Source organism: Gorilla gorilla, chromosome 3 (assembly GCF_029281585.2).
Source record: "Gorilla gorilla gorilla isolate KB3781 chromosome 3, NHGRI_mGorGor1-v2.1_pri, whole genome shotgun sequence".
NCBI classification, from domain to species: Eukaryota; Metazoa; Chordata; class Mammalia; order Primates; family Hominidae; genus Gorilla; species Gorilla gorilla.
In genome coordinates, this window is record NC_073227.2 from 165007874 (window position 1) to 165030533 (window position 22660).

General features: G+C 37.3%; 1 protein-coding gene and 1 long non-coding RNA gene across 4 annotated transcripts in view; one reads left to right on the forward strand and one right to left on the reverse strand.

Moving 5' to 3' along the window:
- LOC129533074 (uncharacterized) overlaps positions 1-22660 on the forward strand; it is a 51261-nt gene that overhangs the window by 24856 nt on the left and 3745 nt on the right. The gene's annotated exons all lie outside the window — the stretch shown is intronic.
- Positions 1-22660, reverse strand: part of LOC115932847 (glycophorin-A) — a 31442-nt gene that overhangs the window by 8527 nt on the left and 255 nt on the right. Inside the window, exons 2-4 of one of the 3 annotated variants that reach the window (XM_055384758.2) lie at positions 2667-2765; positions 1866-1958; positions 894-932 (exon numbers count right to left, since the gene is read on the reverse strand). In XM_055384758.2, coding sequence (XP_055240733.2) covers positions 894-932; positions 1866-1958; positions 2667-2765 — 231 coding nt within the window. The remainder of the gene's footprint in view (positions 1-893; positions 933-1865; positions 1959-2666; positions 2766-22660) is intronic. The other 2 variants (XM_063705564.1, XM_063705563.1) reach the window with 2 other exon arrangements.

Consider the following 22660-nt stretch of genomic DNA (forward strand, 5'->3'; position numbering starts at 1 on the left):
TTTTACCCTGTGAGCCGTGGACACAGCCAAGTGTGAAGGGAGGGTTGGAATGCAGAATAGCAAATGAGCACACACAGTGATACTCAAGTGAGGGGAAGGGATGTCCCTTCAGCAGAGGTTGTCAAGATGGTCCCTAAGTGGTTGCATTGGGCCAAAAATGAATCAAGGCTGACATTTACCCTTGAAATACAGTACCAGTTAATTAGATGATTTTAAATGCCTTGCTTTTTATATGAGGGAAGAGGGAAGTTCATTTGTTTTATAAGCTCTTATGAGGCTTTTTTCAAGTACTCAGGGTTGGTTAGAAAGGTAAAACATCTAACTTAAGAGAAAAACTATTACCAAATTATGTATTTCTATTTCCAAAATGTTTTTATTTATTTTTATTTACTTATGTATTTGTTTTTGAGACAGGGTCTTACCGAGGCTAGAGTACAGTGGCACAGTCATAGCTCACTGCAGCCTTAAACTCCCAGACTCAGGCAATGGATCCGATCCTCCCACCTCAGCCAGCCTCCCAAGTAGCTGAGACTACAGGTGCGTGCCCCATGCCAGCTAATTTTTGTATTTTTTGTAGAGATGGATTTCGCCATATTGCCCAGGCTGTTCTCAAATTCCTGGGCTCAAGCGATTAGCCAGGCTCAGCCTCCCAAAGTTCTGGGATTATAGGCATGAGCCACTGCCCCTGGCCCCCAAAATGTTTTTAAAAATAAGAAATGCCTATTTTAATTTTAAAAAGAGAATATTTTCTTTGCCTTTACAATTTTGTGTGAATAAAGTTAACAACATATGCTCTTCTGTTTTAAGATTGACACATTTTCTTAGGCATTTGAAACAAGCAATGGATAGTTTAAAATGGAATGACTTTTATTCTTTGTCAAATATTAACATACCTGGTCCAGAGAAACGAGGGACAAGTTGTATCCATTCTCCTATAAAGCAAAATTTCAATGTAAGTCCAAATTAGTAAGGCATGTGCAAAGAAAAAAACATTTTGGAATCAAACTATTCTGTGGGTTTCCTTTTCTTAATCATATTTTGAGAGTTTTTGGTCAACTTTCAACATCTAGCTAGTAACATTTATGAGGTAATGTGTCAGTCCTACCATTAGTAATTTCAGTATCTACTTTTAATGACCCAACAAGTATTCATGGATGAGAAATAAGCAAATTGTCTCATAACTGAGGGGAAAGGAATGAGAAAGTATTGGAAGAATCACTTATTGACTTCCACAAGAAGCAATGCATTTTTAAAAAATGTAAAAATAATGAGAAGAAAGGAGGCATATGGAGCCATTACTCCACAGAGATGCCATTCCCATGCAAAGAGGGATCATGCGGCTATCAATTTTCCAGATGTATGCCACAGCCACTGTCTGAATCTAAACTGTTACTGTGTCTCATTTGAGCTTTTGCCAATAGTCTCTCTGGATTCTATGTCAGCAGCAATTGATAGTATGGTTGCCTTACTGTTCCACCTGTGCTAACCTTCCCTCTCAGTCCACATCCTACTTTTGTCTCTGTCTCCACTTGCCATTTTACGTCATGAAGCTCTCTTACTACCGAAGCCACACAATTTTCTAGAGTTTAATTATTACAAATTACTTAGTATGTATTATGTTGTTTGATGATTGAGGATTCAGGTATATTTTTTCATTCTTTAGGCTTTACGTCCAAAGGTTAATTGGGGCTTGCCTTCTCTTTCTTGGTCACAGTTAATAGTTGTGGGTGCTATGTGGGCTTTGGAGTAAAAAAGATGGGTTTTCTGTCACGAAAGCTTGAGAACTGCCATGAGTTACAGCTCGTGCAAATAGAGTTCAATCACAACAATGACTCCAGAGCAACTATTTAAAACTAAGAACATACCGTTATCCTCTTCTGTAGGGTAAACAGTTGTAACAGAATTTTCTGAAACTTCATTAACACTATGAGCTGGATATGTGTCCTGTTTGTGCTTATCTGCATATAAGAGAAGTTGAGAAAGGGATCAAGAATGAGGTGACTGCGTGGACATAAAGCGTATCATGAAAGACAAATCTCCCACATCCCTCCCAGCAGCAGCTCCAGAATTTCTTCTTCTCCCCTGAAAACTAACAAGAGAGACTGCCACCAGATTCCTCTTATCTCAGCACCCAGCTTTGCTTATTGTTTATCAGTCACTGAGAATGTGTGAGGCTCTGAGCTAATAACTTTTAGATACATCTTCTTATTTAGCCTTTAGAGAAATGCTGTGAGATAAGTACTGTGTTATTGGCCCCATTTTAAAATTAATGGGATAGAAACCCTGCAGGGCAACTCACCCTGGGTCAGCAGCTGGGATAGAGCTGAGCCCGGGTCTGAGCTGAACTCAGTTTGCCTACAGACCCTCTGCACCACCGCACTATTAGGTCCCCTTTATCTGGCCCACTAGTTCATGGTCACGTGCATCATTTCTGTGCTTTGCCACATTGTTTTAATTTCTTTAAGTCACAGTATTATTTCTCTGAGATATTTCAGAGGCAAGAATTCCTCCATAGTAGGAATTGTGTCTACTTAGTAGGCTGTGTCTACTTAGCTTGCATTTCTCAGTGTTTCTCAGTTTCTCTGCAGTGACAGGTCCCCTAAAATAGGGTTGCATCACAAAAACGATTTCGGAGCCACAATTTAAAAATAAAAATGAAAACAAACCATTTGTCTGTGATGAGATGTAACTCTTTGTGACTGAAGAAGAGGTTGAAGTGTGCACTGCCACCTCAGTGGTACTTGATGCTGATATGCTCACAATTTCTGTATAAAATAGAAGTTGAGAAAGGGATTAAGAACGAGGTGACTGAGCGGACCATAAAGCATATCGCAAAAGACAAATTCCCTCACATCCCTCCAGTCCCTGAGCTAAGCGCTTTGGTATATATCTTACATAATCTTTAGAGAATTGCTATGTGGTAAGTATTGTATTATTGGCCTTATTTTAAAATTAAGGGGCCAGAAGCCCCTCCAGAATTTCTGCATAGCAGAGGTTTACAGATAAAGTGTGCCTTGGTTTTCTCATCTGTACAATAATAATACTTGCCTCAAAATGTCATTGTGAGAACGAAATTAGTTTAAATATGTGTGTGTATGTGGTATGTGTGTGTATGTAATGTGCATGTGTTAGTATAGTACTTGGCACATAAAGAGTATTACATATATGTTGGGTATTATTGTTATTATGCTTATAAAGGGGTAACTCAAACTTGCATTTTGGAAACTGTCTATGCTAAGAAAGGTGGAGGCGCGTAATAATTATATAGAACAAAAGTTCTGTCCCATATCTCAGTGTCTCCATCTGCTAGGGACAATCTTACTTCTTCAATGAAAATGGAAACAATAATAAAACACTATTACATTGTGTGAACCTAGGAGGCAAAGCTTGCAGTGAGCCGAGATCACGCCACTGCACTCCAGCCTGGGCGACAGAGCGAGACTCTGTCTCAAAAGAAAAAAAAAACCATGCATGCAAACATGAAATCAGAATGTAGACTCACATATATCATTTTAAAATCTCATTAAATAAATTGTGAATTATTTTTGTAATTAAACACTTTTTATTCTTAAATGCAATACATTTCAAATTTATAAGTTATTTTATAAAATTTTATAAATTAAATTCTTTAAATTGCAAAAGTAATATAGATTCAATAAAGAAAATTTGGGAACTACAAGAAAGCACAAAGAATAATATAAAATTCATCTACAGTCAGCCTATGCAAGGTTGAACATTTGACACATTTTGATATATAACCATCTGAACTTTTAGTTGTTATATCTAAATATGGGATCATGGTGTTTACATATATATGAATATGTATATAATGTTTACAAGTCTGACTTTCTACTTAATATGCCACAGATATCCCTATGCTGTCAAATATTCTTCTATGAGAAGATTTTTATGACTGCAAAGTATTCCATTATATGAATGTTCTGTGGTTTATATTTCAATCTCCTATTCTGTGCATTCATGTGTTTTTCACTCTTCTGAGAGTTACAAATCATTATGATAAACGTCAGTACCCTGAACTCTGTAGATGTACATTTGCTCATCTCTTTGAGACATTCAACTGAGGGGAATGGCACCCAAGTGCAATGGAGTGGAGGTGGAAGGGCTTCTTCTCAGAGGCAGCCAACTTGGCCCCTCAGCTGAGTGCTCAAAGTTTCCTGGAGAACCCACAAACAACAGAAAACATCTTCTCTGACACCTCTCATTAGTCTACCCAAGTGAAGACTTCTAAAACCTTCCTCTGTTTATCAGCTGATAGGTAATCAGTTTACCTCCAAATCATGGAGAAGACATGATCTATTTATTGTTCCTAAACTGTCTATGTTTTCTCTTCTCTTTTAGGTTCTTTTCTGGCCTTGCTCTTTAACTTGGCCTGCCACCTGATTCCATCATGTGTGTATAAACGATTGCCATATGAATTCACTAAGTAGCATGCAAAACAATTACTGAATGTTTCTAAGTTGTTCAGCACTCAGTATAATGGCTTTTAAGATAATATAAAAACCAATGCTTTTAAACAATAACCTGATGATAGGGATTTTGAAGTTCAACAAATATTAAGATTAAAATTACAGAAAGAAACATCTTTATGAGTCAACTAAAGTATGTAAAAATTATTTATAAAGATAACTAATGAACAAAAATAATCCATCTCTCTTAATAAATGTTAGATATGAGCTTCGGCTTATTTCTAGATAATGGAATATGGACCTTCTATTGTATTTTTGAAAAGGCATACAATCTGAGTAAAATAGGTTTAGCTATGAAAGTGTTATGAAAATAGCTAGTAAAATAACAAGCCAAAAAAAATCAAAAGTGTTAATGGCCAGAAGCCTTAAATGGGCATGTAACAATAAACTTGAGATCAGCCTTTGGCTCAGCTACATGGGAATACAACTGGAAAAGGCAGCTGGAGCTCTCATCCTTCACTCAGGTGTGCTCGTCACTTCCATTTCTAACTTTCATCCTCTCCAAGCTTCTCCCTTTAATCTTCCACTCCTTCTTTACACCTTTCAGTTCAGTGTAATCCACTTACATTTAGGGTGCACATTTCTTATCCCTGTGGATACCAAATGGGCTCTTCTGAAACATAAAACTTGTTCCTAGGACTTCAATATCCCATTATTTTGAATCTTCTCAGCATGAGAATAGTGCTTTATTCATAAAAGATGTTAAATGAGATGCTAATTGTTATAAATGCTTGGACAAATTCTTATGGAGAAAGAATTAGGTGAGTGGTATGGTTTGGATCTGTGTCATCATCCAAATCTCATGTAGAAATGTAATCTCCAATGTTGGAGGTGGGGACTGGTGGGTGGTAATTGAATCATGGGGCTGGTTTCTCATTGCTTAATATCATCCGCCTTGATGCTGTCTGGGAGATAGTGATTTCTCATAAGATCTGGTTGTTTAAAAGTGTGTGGCACCTCCCCACTCTCTCTTGCTCCTGCTCCAAGGCTCTGTCTCCCCACTCTCTCTCTTGCTCTTGTTCCAACCATGTAAGACGTGCCTACTTTCCCTTCGTCTTTTGCCATGATTGTTTCCTGAGGCCTCCCCAGAAGCAGAAGCACTATGCTTCTTGTATAGCCTGCAGAACCATGAGGCAATTAAACCTCTTTTCTTTTTTTTTATTTGATTTTATTTTATTATTATTATACTTTTAAGTTTTAGGGTACCTGTGCACAATGTGAAGGTTAGTTATATATGTATACATGTGCCATGCTGGTGTGCTGCACCCATTAACTCGTCATTTAGCATTAGGTATATCTCCTAATGCTATCCCTCCCCCCTCCTCCCACCACACAACAGTCTCCAGAGTGTGATGTTCCCTTTCCTGTGTCCATGTGTTCTCATCGTTCAATTCCCACCTATGAGTGAGAAAGAAATGCGATGTTTGGTTTGTTGTTCTTGCGATAGTTTACTGAGAATGATGATTTCCAATTTCATCCCTGTTCCTACAAAGGACATGAACTCATCATTTTTTATGGCTGCATAGTATTCCATGGTGTATATTTGGCACATTTTCTTAATCCAGTCTATCATTGTTGGACATTTGGATTGGTTCCAAGTCTTTGATATTGTGAATAGTGCCGCAATAAACATACATGTCCATGTGTCTTTATAGCAGCATGATTTATAGTCCTTTGGGTATATACCCAGTAATGGGATGGCTGGGTCAAATGGAACCTCTTTTCTTTATAAATTACCCAGTATCAGTTATTTCTTTATAGCAGTGTGAGAACAAATGGGTTTTCAGATTGCATCTGAATGTGAATATAATAATTTAAGTAATTAATAAATTTAACTTAATCATAACACATAATTAATTATAAATTAATCAATTTATAATTAATATATTTAATTAATACAATTGTTTAATAAATTAAACAAACCAAATGACAAAATAGCACATGCAGAATGAATGCAAGCATCTGGAAAAATAAGCATCATTTTAAGACCAATGAAATATTTTCAACATTTCAATAGTGAGCATACTTTTCTTACCATAAGAAAAAAAAACAAAAAGTAAAAAATAAAAATACACAAAACGTAGTCTGTAGATGCCATCTAGTAGTTTTGACTATGAGTACAAATATACATATTCCTCCAAGTTTCCTAACTGTTCAGCACGATGTTAGGGACTACCTGCTGCAATTTTCTTTGTGAACATCTGCAAGACTCTGCATGGTCCAGTCCTGCTTGCCTCACATCTTCATTGCTTCACCCTTCCCTTCCCTCTTGGGGCTCCAGCCATTCTGCACATCTGTTCCCTCTATGACTGCACCATACCCTTTTCCATGTCATAAATCTTGTGCCAGCTCCTCCCTTCGTCTGAAATATTTCCCTCCCTATCTTTGCCTAACTACTGGCTTTTCATGTCTCAGTTCAATGCCACTTCCTTTGGGAGGTCTTCGCTGGCCTCTCTAATAAGATTTAGACTAAAAGCTCTCTGGAGTCCCTGGTGCTTAACATGGTGTTGTAAAACCTTATGATTATTTAGAATCCAGATATGCATTCCTTAGGCCTTGATGTTTACTGGGGGCCTTGGGTGTTTCTTAATTTGTTCAATTATTTACAAAAGATTTTTTTTGGGGTGGGCAGTATAGGCCGTGGACTATGTACTAGGAATATAATGATAAATAATACATGGCCTTTCCTTTCAGGGTAATTCCAGTGCAGTAAGAGTGACAATTATTAATCTAAGTATAATAAGTATTTTAGGATGGTGGTGGAAGTGGGGACACAAAGGAGACACTGGTCAATTCTACTTGGAGAGGTAGAAAGACCTCATGGAGGTGTTTTTGAATTTATCTTGAAAGAAGTCTAGGATTTTTCCAGGCAGGCTGTGTGGTACCAGCAATGCCTTGGCATTTGAGACATCATTGCACGTTAGAAAAACTGCAGGATATCTATGTGGCTGCAGCACAAGGTGTGAGAAGGAGAGGAATAGAGAAATGGGTGAACAGCAAATGAGAGGCTGAAGAGGTGGTGAGGCACCAAATGCTGTGGGCCATGTTCTTGAATTTGGACTTTATCTTTAAGGCAGTGGAAAGACAATGAATGGTTTGAAGCAGTTTTTTATTTAGGGAAAATCACTGTCAGTAGTATGGAGGATAACTTAGGGGAAAAAAAACATGCCAGAGCTTTGCAGTAGAGGGTCCCATCTTGTGTTCAAGAGTGGCCAAGATAAGCAGTCCCTTTGCAAACAAGCCACTTCTGCTCACAGAAGGTCCTTATCACTTCTTAACATTCCTTTGGTGGAGAAGGCCTATAGCCTGAGGCTTTAAAGGGGGCAGAAACTTACAGCAGATTGTCAAAAGAATATGGCAAAGAACCAACAATGGGTGCTAACATCTCTTAAAATTGGCACTTCAATTATTTTAATTTTAAATGAAGTCAGAGGAGGTGAAAAGTATTTTAAATTTATAAGCAAAGTATATGTAACTTAAGAAAATGAAAACATGCTTAGGGAGAGCTTATTTAGATAAGTTTTGAGCTTTATCAAAACAATTTTAACACTCTAGCAAATAGGTAGACTTCTTTCTTCTTCAACAGCTACTCCTCACAGTAAAAGAGCACTTGGTGGAAATTTTGTTCTGAAGTGAAGGCTGAAACCCCAGAGATCAAACACTGTACTCAAGTTTACAAAGCTGGACTCAGACCCTAACACTGGCTTTAAAATTTGTCCTAAGTGAGACCATAATGCCTCTCTTTCCAGCTGGATCTACATGCCTCCACTCTGGCTTTTAACAAGGCTCTGAACTATTGTCAGAACTTGGGAATTTCTAACATTGAAGGTAACACATTGACACAATTTCCTCGATGTAAAATTGTATACACTTTATCCAAGTCCCATCTGAGCATGTTATGTCCTATTTGTACCTTACAAAAACTGATTGGTGGCCAAATTGATTTGAGACTGAAAGTTGCCACTTATGTTCTTAGAAATACTTGCTTTAATTCTCCAGAATCAGTTGCTCTGATACAACTTCTTATAGTCACCTAAATCAACACAGTAAGAAAATAAACATATAAATGCCCTAAAGATAATTTGATAAAAATTGTTTTTTATATCATTTCCTCAACAATCTCATAATGGTAGCTGACCTATAAAATGACCTTTTTCATAGTTCATTTTTCTTCCATTTCTGGAAAAAAGATAGCATAAACCTTTCAGTAGGAATTAATACCCGTGCTTGCTTAGTGGTAAGAGGAAGGCACAGAGGCTTGTTATTGGAAGCCTATAGTTTACAAAACAGTGTCATCTTGAAGGAACAATAGTTCCCATAAAAATGAGTTTTCATATTTTCTAGTATTAATTAAGTTTTAAATAATTTGTTAGTTATTCCAGAATAGAATCACAAGGGGGCAATTTAAAGAATTTCATCGATAGCTTCAAATTAAATAAACCAGCATCTGGTTTACCTGGAAGGAGAAACCAAAGAAACATCCTTAAATGCTAAATCTTCATTCAAAATTCAAGGTAAGGAAACCAAATTTCCACAATATGATCCCTTAAAATCACCAAGAATGTTCAAAACTACATTTGATAGCAACAGCTCACACAACTACTTGGCTCTCCTAGATTCCTAAGACCCTAACCAGCTAATAGACATCTGTGGACATATTCAATTCTGCAAAGCTGCAAAATATCTGTGAGAAGATGGTTTTTGAACAGGACTTTTTACTATAGCTATATACTATTTAGTTTAGTAAACTGGGTAGAAAGCATTTAAGCAAACTCGTAACCATTGAACAACAAGCTTTAGTTTCCCAAAACTGCTTAGGGACTGGATTAAGAGAAGGCTCTCCTGTTATTTTTATCTGTTTGCCTTTGGAGCTCTCAGCTTTCTGTAGCTAAATTAGCTTTCAAAAATCTACTTGTGTCATTCCTAGATGAAAGGTCAGTTTAAGTATTGCCCTGTTGAATTCAGAAGGTACATTTAAGGTAGAAAACCACTTGCAGCACATCTAATCCAAATTGCCGACTTTACAGATAGACATTTGGTCTCATAAAAATTAAATGACTAGCTCAGATTAGCATATCTGTTAAGCAGCAGAACTGAGACTTAATTCTGCTGACCCCCAATATTTGTCTCACCTTCCAGATCTCGCTGCCTGGTTGAGATCTTGTCAGCAAGATTTCTCTAATGTTTTAGTACATTAGTCAGCAAGCATTGGGGCATATTGTACATACAAAAAAGGACAACTAAATTCCTGAGCTCCCTGGACATCCTAAAAGCTAGAATTTTAATAAAAACCATGTAGTCTTCATTTTGATGATTTTTTTCCACACTAATTTACTGTATTACTTAGATTATATCTCTTACCCCTCAGTGTGCTTCTACTGTAGCCACTACGAGAAATCATGTTTTGCTCTAGCATTACTGAGATGAGAGTCAGTTACTTAACCCCTTCACATCTTCTGGCAGGAACACATCCAGTCTCTACCTGAAAAATTTCCCCTCTCTCTCCAAGTGAAGTATATTTACCTTGTGGTGTTAGGAAAGATGTGTCCAGCATCTGGCTACCCAGGAATAGACAGACCTTGTGCCAACACTGCACATTTTCTTAGCTGCATAGGCCTCTGAGAAACATACTCTCAAGACCTTACCCCATGCCTACTTGCGAATGAATCACTGGATGAACCCTGAAGGATGGGCAGAGTTTTAGGTGAAGATGCAGATGAGGAGGGATAAAGAAATAGCATGGGCTAACATATGGAGAAAGGGGAGTATAACATGCATTGATGTGGAGGCTTAGGGCACCTAGCAGGCAAGTGTTGGCAAATCTCTCAGATTGATAAGAGTTTAATGTTTAAGTGGCAAATTAGTGCAAAATAAAATATAAAGGTATGTTTTGTCATATTAGTGAGGCCTCAAACTCCTACTTTAAATTTATGTTTTTCAGTTTTCAGGCACTAAAATGGCATTTGCTATGGTACTTAGTACAAAGTAAATCTGTGTGACCTGAATTGAATTGTATAATTTAAGTTTGAGAAGGGTGGAATGAATTGGTATACTTTCTAGAAAATTAAATATTCAAAATTTGTGTTTGGCTCATCTCACAGCTTATACTTGTATAACATCGGATATGTTCCAGAACATTTCACCTCTCTTGTCTCTTATCCCTATGTGTTGGGGGAGAGAGCGTGGACTTCTGCCACTGTTCCCATTGTACCAAGGAGGTGGGGTGACTTGGGGGCCCAAGACATGTTAGGATAACAACTGGAAATAGCCAGCCTCCTAGCTCTCTGCTATATGCTTTATCTACCAGACCACTCAGCTTTCCCAAATAATTGACATTTCTAACCTGGAATGCTATTAGAAACAATAAAAATAAAATGTGATATTGTATAAGTACCCTTCAGTTTTGCTATATGCCAAAACTTCCAGTGGCTGGGCTCTTGTCAAGATGTGATAAGTCAGCTCATGCAGCTGCTGCTTTGAGTTTTGGTTTGCTCCTGACTTGCAGCTGAAAGAAGCCTTATCTTGCATAAGCAAACTCTTACAAGGACACACCCTTCATATGAAATGCCTTAAATAGTTTCCAAGTCTGAAAACTAAATTTGCTAAATGCTACAGTTTTTTGTCATTGCAATGACCACGAAAACTACTTGATAAATGCATCTGTGGAAGTTATGCTCAGCTAATTTGTGGTAAAACTGGGACAAAAACCCATATCAATTGACTTCCAACTCAATGCCTTTTCTGCCAGATCTCATTGTCTTGGACAGAATTAACTTATAAATGGGAATCTTGTCTGTGCTAAAAGATGTTTGAAGAAGACTGTTCCCATGAAGCAATATTTTAAGGGAACGATTTTGTTTGGCTCTTGAACCAAAGAATTGGCAAGTTCAATCTTGGTCAAGTTGTGATAATATAGTTAGATACCCATACTGTATGTGGCCATTCATTTTTCTTTTTTGGAAGGTTTTTATTAAGCCAAAGCAGCCAACTACAATTTAGAAAAATTGAACGTAAGGATAAAGTGCTTTGTGTGACAGCCTCTGAGCCTACTGTTTTGGATAGCCTATTCTCAATACTTTTTATTTGAACTCTTCAGCCAATGGCTCTGGAGAAAAGCATGGACTATTAACTGGTGCAGTTAGTGTGCTAGGTGCCAAATGGAATGAGCCAGTTTCTGCTCATCTTCAGACTGGCGTGCTTTGGCAGCCCCCATACAGCTAATTGGTAACACTTCTTCCTTTCCTAACTTGGTAGAGAAGGGTGCTTTATCTATTCTATCTCGAAGGTGTTGTGGCCTAGGAGGACTGCAGCTTCCCTTCGGGAAGCCTGAACTTTTTAGCCTGGCTCTGTACTATCCAGCTTCTGGTCATCCACACTGTCCCAAACCATTGCTGAGACAGCAGAGGTGGAGAAAAAAATCGGTCAGTCTGTCATTCCAGCCAGTGCACATTCTTCAGCCTGGACAGATGGAAATCAAGATGAATTTCTGTCCACTGTCCCAGTGGGAAAGGAGAGCAGAGTTCTATTCCTGGCTTTGCCACCAAATGGTTGAGGGATCTGTGCAAGTCTCTGAAATTATCTGAGCCTCAGTTTTCTGGCCTCTAAGATGACAGTAGTGGAACAGATGTCTCTCTTTTTAAACTTTAAAAAACGTTTTGCTTTTTTCTTGAGATAGGGTCTCACCATATTGCCCATACTAGCCTCGAACTCCTAGGCTCAAGCAATTCTCCTGCCTCATTCTACTGAGCAACTGGGACTATGGGTGCGCACCACCATGCCTGGCCTGGAATGGATGTCTTCTAAGATGCTTCACCATTCATGAATCATGGAAATCTGTATGTCTAAGATAATAATATTTGTAGTTGACACTTACTGCACACTTACTTCATTCCACACATCTCTCTAACCATTTTTAAAACAACTAGCTGAGACCCTATTGTTATATGTTAATTATTCTTTGTGGAGGAGGAAAAAAAACATCAGAAGCATTGCCTGACTTGCTTAAGTTCACACAGCCGCCAAGTGGCAGAGCTGGATTTTGAATTCAGACTTATGTAACTACAGAACTGTCTGCCAAGGTCTACTGTGATCTATGTAGCAGAAAGAGAACGAGGGAATCAAGTAAGTTGTCATTGAGAGATTAAATTCTCACCAAATTATAATGCAACCAACTCTCAAGCAAGCCTTCACTTCAGCAAATCAGGGCTAAATGAAGAGATATAAAGATAATAATTCACCTTGTTTATAGCCTGAGAGTAAGAGTGTTGTACCTCTAACATAGCATTGTAGGGTGACCGTCAGTGGCAAATCCACATTACGGAAGAGCAGATGGTTCTGGTTATTAACAGTTTGTTAACTTGAATCTTAATTTTTCCAGCTAAGCATATTCCAATCTGGTCACTCCTGCCTACTAAAGAATCCTCAGAATAAAAGGGGATTTCACTTATTTTACCTGTGTCCGCTTTAGTCTACGGTTTGGTATTTCTGTAGCTAAACTTCACACACATTAAATTTGGGCTTAAGGAAGTTGGGCTGGATGAAAATAATTTTAATTGAAAACAAAAACTTTATCCCAAAGTTCTCACACCACTGGTACTTCCTTTTCACTGGTTGAACAATAAAAAAAATTGCAGAAATGAAACTAGTTTGTTCTCATCCTTGACTGCATGGTAGAATCATCTGTGATATCCCAGGAATTGGATTCAGATGTGTGGCCAGCAGTGAGAACAACTGCTCCAGTTGGTAATATAGATTAATATATGTAAACTTCATCTTCCTGAGTTTCGAGATCCATTCTTACATTTTCTATGGTTCTAGTGTCACCTTTATCTATAAAGTGAACAGCTACAGTATGCAATATTAGCCTGAATGACTTTAGAAATAACATCATTTGCCATCTTAAATGTTGGTGTTTCTTAGGGTTTTGTTTTAGAGCCACAGTCTCCCTCACTTCCTCCCTCAATTCGCATTTAATTTTACTTTAATCACTTTCCAAGGATAAGCTCATCAGTGTGTGAAACAGACAGAGTTGAACTGCTTGGTGGAATCCGGCCTGAGTGTTTGGCCTGCAGCCTCACAACCTGTTCCCATCTCTACCTGGCAGCTTCAGAAAGCTCCACAGGAATTTAGATTGGAAATCTTTAGTCTAAAACTTAAGTTTTTCAGATTGTCTGTTGAGATCCCTTAGCACAAGTATTAGTAAACTTCCTATGTAAAGGGAGAGAGAGTAACTACTTTAGGCTTTGTGGACCATCTATTACAAATATTGAACTCTGTCACTGTGCAAAAGCAGCTACAGACAATATGTAAACCAAAGCATAAATAAATGAGTATGACTATGTTCCAATAATGATTTGTGGGCAGTAGAATTTGAATTTCATATAATATTCACATATTATTATTATTATTTTGATTTTTTTTTCTTTCTTTCTTTCTTTTTTTTTTGAGACAGAGGCTTGTTCTGTTGCCCAGGCTAGAGTGAAGTGGCATGATCTCGGCTCACTGCAAGCTCTACCTCCCGGGTTCACTCCATTCTCCTGCCTCAGCCTCCCAAGTAGCTAGGACTACAGGCGCCCACCACCAAGCCTGGCTAATTTTTTGTATTTTTAGGAGAGATGGGGTTTCACTGTGTTAGCCAGGACGATCTCGATCCCCTGACCTCGTGATCCGCCTGCCTCAGCCTCCCAAAGTGATGGGATTACAGGCTTGAACCACTGCACCCGGCCTATTTTGATTTTTTTAAGCACTTTAAAAAGTAAAAATCATTTGTAACTTGTAAGGTATACAAAACTAGGGGGCCGGCTGTTCACAGGCTATAGTTTGCTTGGCCCCTATATTAGCATAACTAGAATCTCTGGATATGAAACCCAATCATCAGTGCTACATAGATTCTCTGAGAAAATTCCAACCTTCAGTCAAGATGGTGCATTCCTCTACTAATGGGCTATGAAATCAGTCCAGTGGGTTGTCACTGGCACTAAAAAATTAAGTTGTAGTCTAGGTGTGGTGGCTCATGCCTGTAACCCCAGTGCTTTGGGAGGCCAAGGCAGGAGGATCGCTTGAGGCCAGGAGCTCGAGACCAGCCTGGGCAACATAGCAAGACCCCATATTTACAAATTAAATAACAAAAAAATTAGGTGTTTGAGCATGCCTGAAGTCTCAGCTACTTGAGAGGCAGAAGCTGGAGAATCACTTGAATCCAGCAGTTCAAGACTGAAGTAAGCTATGACTGTGCCGTTGCAGTCCAGCTTAGGCTACAGAGCAAAATCTTGTCTCTAAAAAAAATTAAGTTGTATAAAACAGGAGAGAATATATCAAAGTACATCACACAGAATAAGGGAAGGTATTATTTTGTGGAATTTTATTTCAGACTAGTGTGTGTGTGAGTCTGTGTGCTGTGATTTGTAGTGCACATTAACTATTTCTCAATAATACTTGATTATGTTTTAAGCCTGATGAACCTGGTTATACCGTAACTGAATACCTGGCTGCCAGATCAATAGCGTATGACATACCTGAAATGCACTCACGGCCTGCACAAGCCATTGACCAGTGGCTCATGCACACCTTTATCCAGCCTATCTAGCTCCAGAAAGCACTTAGACTTTCTATGTGTGCTCCACCACTAAAATGGGAATTCTGAGAGAGAATGCTTTCAAAAACATAAAGTTAGCTAATGGGACAATTACAAGAAGGCTATATACTTTAGAAACACATGAAAGGATAAGGGCAAATAAAACATAGTATATATATCAAAAGAGCAGAAACAAGGAATCATATAATATGAAATAGGATAACAGAAATAAGTTACTAAATGTCAGTTGTGAATTAATGAATGCATATGGATTATGGTTTTGTATTAAAAGACAGAAACTTTTAGATTGAGTCAAAAGAGATAGGTTAGGACTGGTGCAATGGCTCATGCCTGTAATCCCAACACTTTGGGAGGCCGAGGCAGGTGGATTGCCTGAGCTCAGGAGTTGGAGACCAGTCTGGGCAACACAGTGAAACCCCGTCTCTACTAAAATACAAAAAATTAACTGGGCCTGGTGGTGTGCGCCTGTATTCTCAGCTACATGGGAGGCTGAGGCAGGAGAATTGCTTGAACCCGGGAGGCAGAGGTTGCAGTGAGCCGAGATCGTGCCACTGCACTCCAGCCTGGGCGACAGAACGAGACTCCATCTTCAAAATAAATCAATAAATACATATAAAACTAAACAGGAATAACCGTATTAATCTTAGGCAAAGTAGAATTAAGAGCAAAGACATTACAAACAATGAAAAAGATTTACTTGTGTCATTAAGCAATATATTTCACAGTGATTCTTAAGTAATTATGGACCATTATAGCCCAATAATATAGCAACGAGAAACATAAAGCAGAATAAGAAATTGGCAAAAATACAATACCATTGAGAAATTTTAAGTTTTCTCCAATTGTGATAGATCAAGAAAGCAAAAAACAAATACAGAAAGTATCTGAAATACATCTGCTTGCAATCACAAGCTACGGATTTATATGATTTTTTGCTAACGAATCAATGAGGACAGATTTTATTAGGCATTCCCACATTCCCATACACTCATTTTGAAAGAACATTTCTGTATTTCCTGATACAATGTTTTTGAAGTCTGAATCTAGCAGAATAGTTCAGGAAAGGTAGCAAGGGGAGAACTTTTGTGGTCTTTTTCCTAGCAAAATGCAATTTCAGTGCCATGATCTCTATTCTCAGTTGCCTCAAATAGCTGTACTATTCATGTTTTATGTTTTGTATTTATTTCCTTCTATTTTGGTTTTTAAAAATATAATGATGACTGGGAAATAAGTGATAACATCAAAAGGAGGCCTCCAGAATTTAAAAACATTTTCTATAGCCCATATAAAAAGGAGCAAAAGGCTAACATAACAGCCACACAGTTAGAGTTCCTTAGCTGCACCACGTGAGGAAGACAGACCGTCAACCTTCATTAAAGTCTTCAGCTTGGTAAAAGCACAAGCAGAACACTGAGTGACAATGTTGTAAGAGTAACGGAGCCAATCCTGGGACATCACTAGTTATGGTACAGGCAACATAACATATTCTCTAAGTGCACAGATTCTGCAGTGGAACTGCCTAGGCTCAAACTAATTCCTCTAGCAACTACCTGAGACCTTGCAAAATTTACTTGATCTCTATATTTTTGTTCCATCATTATACATGGATTAGTCTCTACCTTATAGAGTTATTGAACAGATTAAGTTAAAATGCACATAATTTTTTTTTTGCAAGAATGGAAAACCTAATCCTAAAATTTCTATGAAATTGTTAGGGATCTAATTAGGCAAAACAATCTTGAAGAACAAAGTTTGGTGAATCACACTTCATGAATTCAAAACTTATAACCAAGTAACAGCAATAAAATCTGTGTGATTTTGCCCCAAGAACAGACATATTCTTAGGATAGAATTGGGACTCCAGAAATAAACTCATATATCCATGGCCAATTAACTTTCAAGAAGGGTGTCAAGACCATTCAATGGGCAAAGGATAGTCTCTTCAACAAATGGTGCTGGGACAACTGCAAAATAATAAAGGTGGACTCTTATCATACATCATATAGAAAAATTAACTGATAATAAACTAAAGACCTAAATATAAGAGAAGAACTACAAAACTCTTAGAAGAAATCATAGGGAGAAATTTTTATGACTTTAAATTTGGCAATTATTTTTAGATATGATATCAAAAGCGTAAGCAACAAAAGAAAAATAAATAAATTGGACTTGAAAATGAAAAACCTTTGTGCATCAAAGGACACTTTTAAAGTAAAAACAAAAATCTACAGAATGAAGGAAAATATTTGCAAATAGTATATCTGATAAGACTCTTTATCCAGAACATAGAAAGAACTCTTACAACTTAGCAACACAAAAAGTAAAATAGATTGAAAAATGGGTGAAGGACTAGAACCAACATTTCTCCAAAGATATGCAAAATGCAGTTACCAACAATTACATGAGAAGATTCTCAGCATCATTAGTTATTAGGAAAATGCAAGAAACCACAGTGAAAAACCATTTCATACCCTCTGAAATGGCTATAATTAAAAAAATGAAAAAGTACAATTTCTGGCAAGATTGTGGAGAAATTGGCACCTCATACGCCCTGGTGAAAAGCTAAAAAGGTGCAGCTCCTGTGGAAAAGAGTTTAGCAGTTCCTTAGTAAGTTAAACATAAAATGACTATGACCCAGCAATTCTACGCCTATACATCTTTGAGTATTAAAAGTGGGTTCAAACAAAACTAGTACAGGAATATTTATAGCAGCACTATTCACAATAGCCAAAAGGTGGAAACGATACAAATTTTAATCAAATGATGGATCGATAAGCAAAATGTGATATACCAACCCAAATTTTAATCAAATGATGGATGGATAAACAAAATGAGATATACCAACACAATGGAATAGTATTTATTATAAAAGGAATGAAATACTGATACATGCTACAATATGGATGAACTTTAAACACATTATTTTAAGTGAAAGAGGTCATACACAAAAGGCTACCTATTATATGATTCCATTTATATGAAATATCTACAATGGGTATATCTGTAGATGTAGAAAACAGATTAGTGGTTTCCAGGGGCTGGAGGAATTGGAAGTGGCTGCTAATGGGTAAGAGGTTTCCTTTTGGAGTGATGAAAATGTTCTGGAAATAGATAATGGTGATGGGTGTGCATCATTTTGACTGCATTAAATGCTACCCATTGTACACTTTAAAATGGTTCAAATGGTAAATTTATATTATGTGTATTTTACTACAATTTTAAAAATTAAGTGTATGTAAATTGCTTAGAACAGTGCATGGCACAAAGTAAGTGCTATATCAGTGTTGGTTATTATTATTCAGAACCTGCCTATGTACGGAACCTAACCTGCTGTATATAAATCTAGGGATGGAAATACCAAAGTTGATTAAATAGCTGTTTATAGAACTTTGTACACTACAATCAAAGATGACCTCATTTTTCCACTGCTTACATATAATAATTTGGGTTAGACAGAAATTCTTAATAAATATCACAATAAATTGTATAGTCATAGTCTATGACCAACGTACAAAAATTAAAGACTTCTTAGAAAGCAGAGATTGTGTTTGTTCGGTTTACTTTTTAAAATATATTAAAACTTGTCCTGATTATATTATATGGTTCTCTTTGCAGAAAATTTAGAAAGTATTTAAAATGAGAAAAAAAAACCTTGCAATCCCAACACTCAGACATAAACCTGGAATTTTTTTTCAACATTTTTGCTTTAGTTTTAGTTCAGTTCATTTATCACAGAAAACTACACAGATAGGTACTTACTAAAGATGTGGATATGATAATAATGGCTGGAAATCTATGATGTAAAAATGTAGGTCCAGCCTGATTTTGTCAGCACCATATAAGTAGGATTGGGTTTTTTTTGAGCAAAATATATTACATTTGCAGTTGGTGTCAAAATATAATCTATAAAGATAACTTGGGGGAAATTCCCCAAAAGTATACTTCTCAAATAGTCTCACAGATGTTTTGAATACTCTTCTAGAAACCAAGGTGAAAAGAAATTTATCACAAGAATGTGAAGCTAAATTTCCTAATTTAAAATCACTACGAAGTAAGTTTGAGATACCATCCCTACTTTCCCCTCTATTCAGACCTTTTCTGCAAAGGAGTTCACAGTGGGTGTCTGTTTCTTTCTAAAATCCCTATTTCACACCATGCTAAAGATATTTATAGGTTTGGCAACTAGTCCAGCTCATCTCAGGCTGAATTTTGGGGATTCATTGGGGTTTACAGATTACAAATGATTGTAGATACAATCTACTCGGTGCTTTATTGAATAGGCACAAGAAAACTGAGGCCCACGGGTGTTAAATGATTTTTCATGGCTAAACTAGTCTGCCGCAAAATTCTGGTCATTTGTCATTTGTCATTTTGAGTAGTTGATATTGACTGCCTACTATGTGGCTGACAATGTGTGGGACACATAAGCGAAGACACAGGTTTTGCTTTTCAAGAATTTATAGTCATGTATTCCCTGGCATACAGTTCCTGTAACTCTTTCCTGTACCAATTAAATAGACAGCTAGCAAGGCTCTCTTCTTGGATCCCTGAAAAAAAAAAAAAAAAAAAGAGATGCCTTGTTTCTTCACTTAACATGTGCTTTTCAGACTAATGTACCTGCAGGGGTATGAGTCAGATGCACAGGGTAATAATGATCTGTCTATGCGGAGCACTCACTGTGTCTAACCAGATGAAAACAAATATTTCCTCTTTCCTTTCCTCCTCCCCTTCCTCCTGTCTCTTCCCTTCCCTTCTCTCTTCTCCCTTCTTGCCTCCCTCTCTCTCTCCCTCCTCTCTTCTCCCTTCTTGCCTCCCTCTCTCTCTCCCTCCTCTCTTCTTTCCTTCCTTCTTTTTTCCTTTTCTTTCTTCCTTCCTCTCCCTCTCTGCTTATCTCTCCTTCTCCCTCCCTTCACCTCCTTCCTTGCTTATTCAACCAATATGCTACTATAAATACCAATCGGGAACTGTGCTAGATTCTGGGGATACACGGATGAATAAAGTAGGCATGGTGATATCATACCAGTGCCTTTGTTTCCTCCAATTAAATTAGTATATCATGACCTAGAATGCAAATTTTGTATGAATTTTTAAGTAAACACAAAAAGCTTTTGGAGACTCCTGGTTTATGCCATAATTTCCTAGTCGAAGTGATATAGTACTGTATTTTCAAATTGGTTCTTAGCTTCAGAATCTGATTTTCAGATAAAAGCTCCAGCTTTTCCTTGAAAACACTAACTTACCTGCTGTTTCAGAATTTTTGCTCTTGCTCTTCCCTCTGCCTTCCGTCCTCTTTTCCCAGAATTTTCAGGGTTGGCTCCGTCTCCTTGTTCCATGTTTAGCATAAATGTCATCTACTCAGAAAATAACTCCCTGCTACCCTTTTCTTAAGCAGCTTTCGGCATTCATGTTTATCATCTTACCTGGTTTTATAAGCTTTGTATTAGTTTTGACTGTTTTTATCTTATTTTAATAAGATAGTTGTTGTTCCATTTAGTATCTGCGTTCCCTCCCACCATCCACTGCGCCCACCCTCCATGTATCCTCCCTGGGAGCCCATTTTTCTTCCTGCTGTGGGCTCAGTGTCTGGTTCACAATCTGACATGTAATGACTGAATCATCAAATGAGTGCAGGAATTCAGGGACTGGGAATTAAGTCGTATTAGAAAAAATGGATTCTCCATTTGGAAGGAGATCTTTGGTAAGTTTAGAATTAGAAATATCGGCATTATTCTTAAGATTCCTGGAGAAAGCAAGGCAATCATCTTTTTTTTTATAGCAACATAAAAGAAAAAAAAGAAAAAGACTTCACCATGTTTCCTCTTCAGCTAATCAGTATGGGGGAAAAACTTGATCTTACACCTTTCTGTTATACTATAAAGTAGCCACATCAAGAGAGTTTCCTTGGAGGGTTTCTGAAGCTACGAAGATGATAACAGCTTGGGTACTGGAGACCATTGTAGCTTTCAGGGTCATCTTGCCCCAGTGACCAAGTGCCATTTAAGGCTTTAATACACTATCTGCTTGTGTAGTTGTAGAAATTAAAAAAAAATCATTTGTTTGCCAGGAACCCTTTCCAAATTTGGGGCACTTGTAAGTCACACAAGTTTTCCCAAATGCTGGGCACACCCCCAGTAGAGTATGCAGTGTCTAATTTTGCTTGAGTTACATCCAGTTTGGTTTGCCCCATGGAGCAACACAAAGAATACATCTTTTTTTCTGTGTAATAGCACTTCAAATATATGAATATATATACAAATATTACACTACATCCCTTTCATTTGTTTTCTTTTCTTCAAACTAAATGTTTTCATACTTTTCTGCTTAAAAAATTTGAGTAGCTATGTTTGTTTTCTGTTTTCTTTCTGTAATTTTCTTTTCTCTCTGACTTTTCAGAAATCACCAATCACATACATAGGTTTGTTCCCTAGTCTGTAACTATTGATAGCTACTACTTATTTTAATAATATATTATTAATACTTATTAATCACGATAGTTAATTCTAATCATAGAAAATGCATAGTAAGCTTGACATTTTACTTTGTTTCAGGCATCAGTAAGTGTATTCCATTAAATATTTTGTTTAATCTTTACGCAATTATTATGAGGCAAGTACCAACATTGCCTGCATTTTAAAGACGAGGACACATAAAAATGTGGGCGCATAATTTGCCTTAATGTTCCCCAGCCTTGAGAAGTAAAACTAGATTTGAACCCAGTTCTGTCTGTTCCTCATGCCTGTGCTCTTAACTATTGCACTATTTTATCCTCCCCTAGGGTATCTTAGAAAATGCTGATCTCTCTTCCCTGTATGCTACAGAGTATGCTCAGTAGATCCTCTCTTCCCTGTATGCTACTGTATGCTCGGTAGATCCTTGATACTTGCTCTAACTGGGTTACAGCAATGTCTAATAGACTCCGAATGTTTCAAGCAACTGCCTGCCCCCTGTGTGCTGGGCACTAGTAATGCTAACACATAAGCACTGCACTTGAGGGGATGTTTAACTATAATATTCTCAGAAAGAGGCCAAAATCATGTTAATTTAATACACTAAATTAATAATTAAATTTAGACTATTAAATTCAAATTATTGACTTAATACAATTTAATAATAACCCATGATATTTCTTTATTTTAATGGATTTAAATTTCTCCTAAAATTCACATGACACCTAAGCCAGTAAGAGTTGTTTTTGTTTTTGTTTCTTCCTATGTGACACTTTAGTAATGGACCCACAGAGAAGTGAACAACTCCCCACGGTTTCAGTGTTCATGCTTTTGGCTTCTCGCCATTTGGCAGAAATAGGAAATTATACCTTTTTAAAACTAAAAGCCATATAGCTACCAACACCTTCGTTAATAACTCTTTAGTTTGAAAATGAATCTCCTTATAACTCAAACAAAGCAATACATTTATTCACAGAGAGGTATTTCTCATAGCATTTGATAAAATTATTTTAATTCTAGCTAGACTTAGAATTGAAGTAAGCTTCTCATACTAGAAAACTGGATTTGGCCATAAATACTGGGCTCCCTTGTGCCATTTCCCCCACATTGGTAGCTGAGTTCCAGTAAAATCC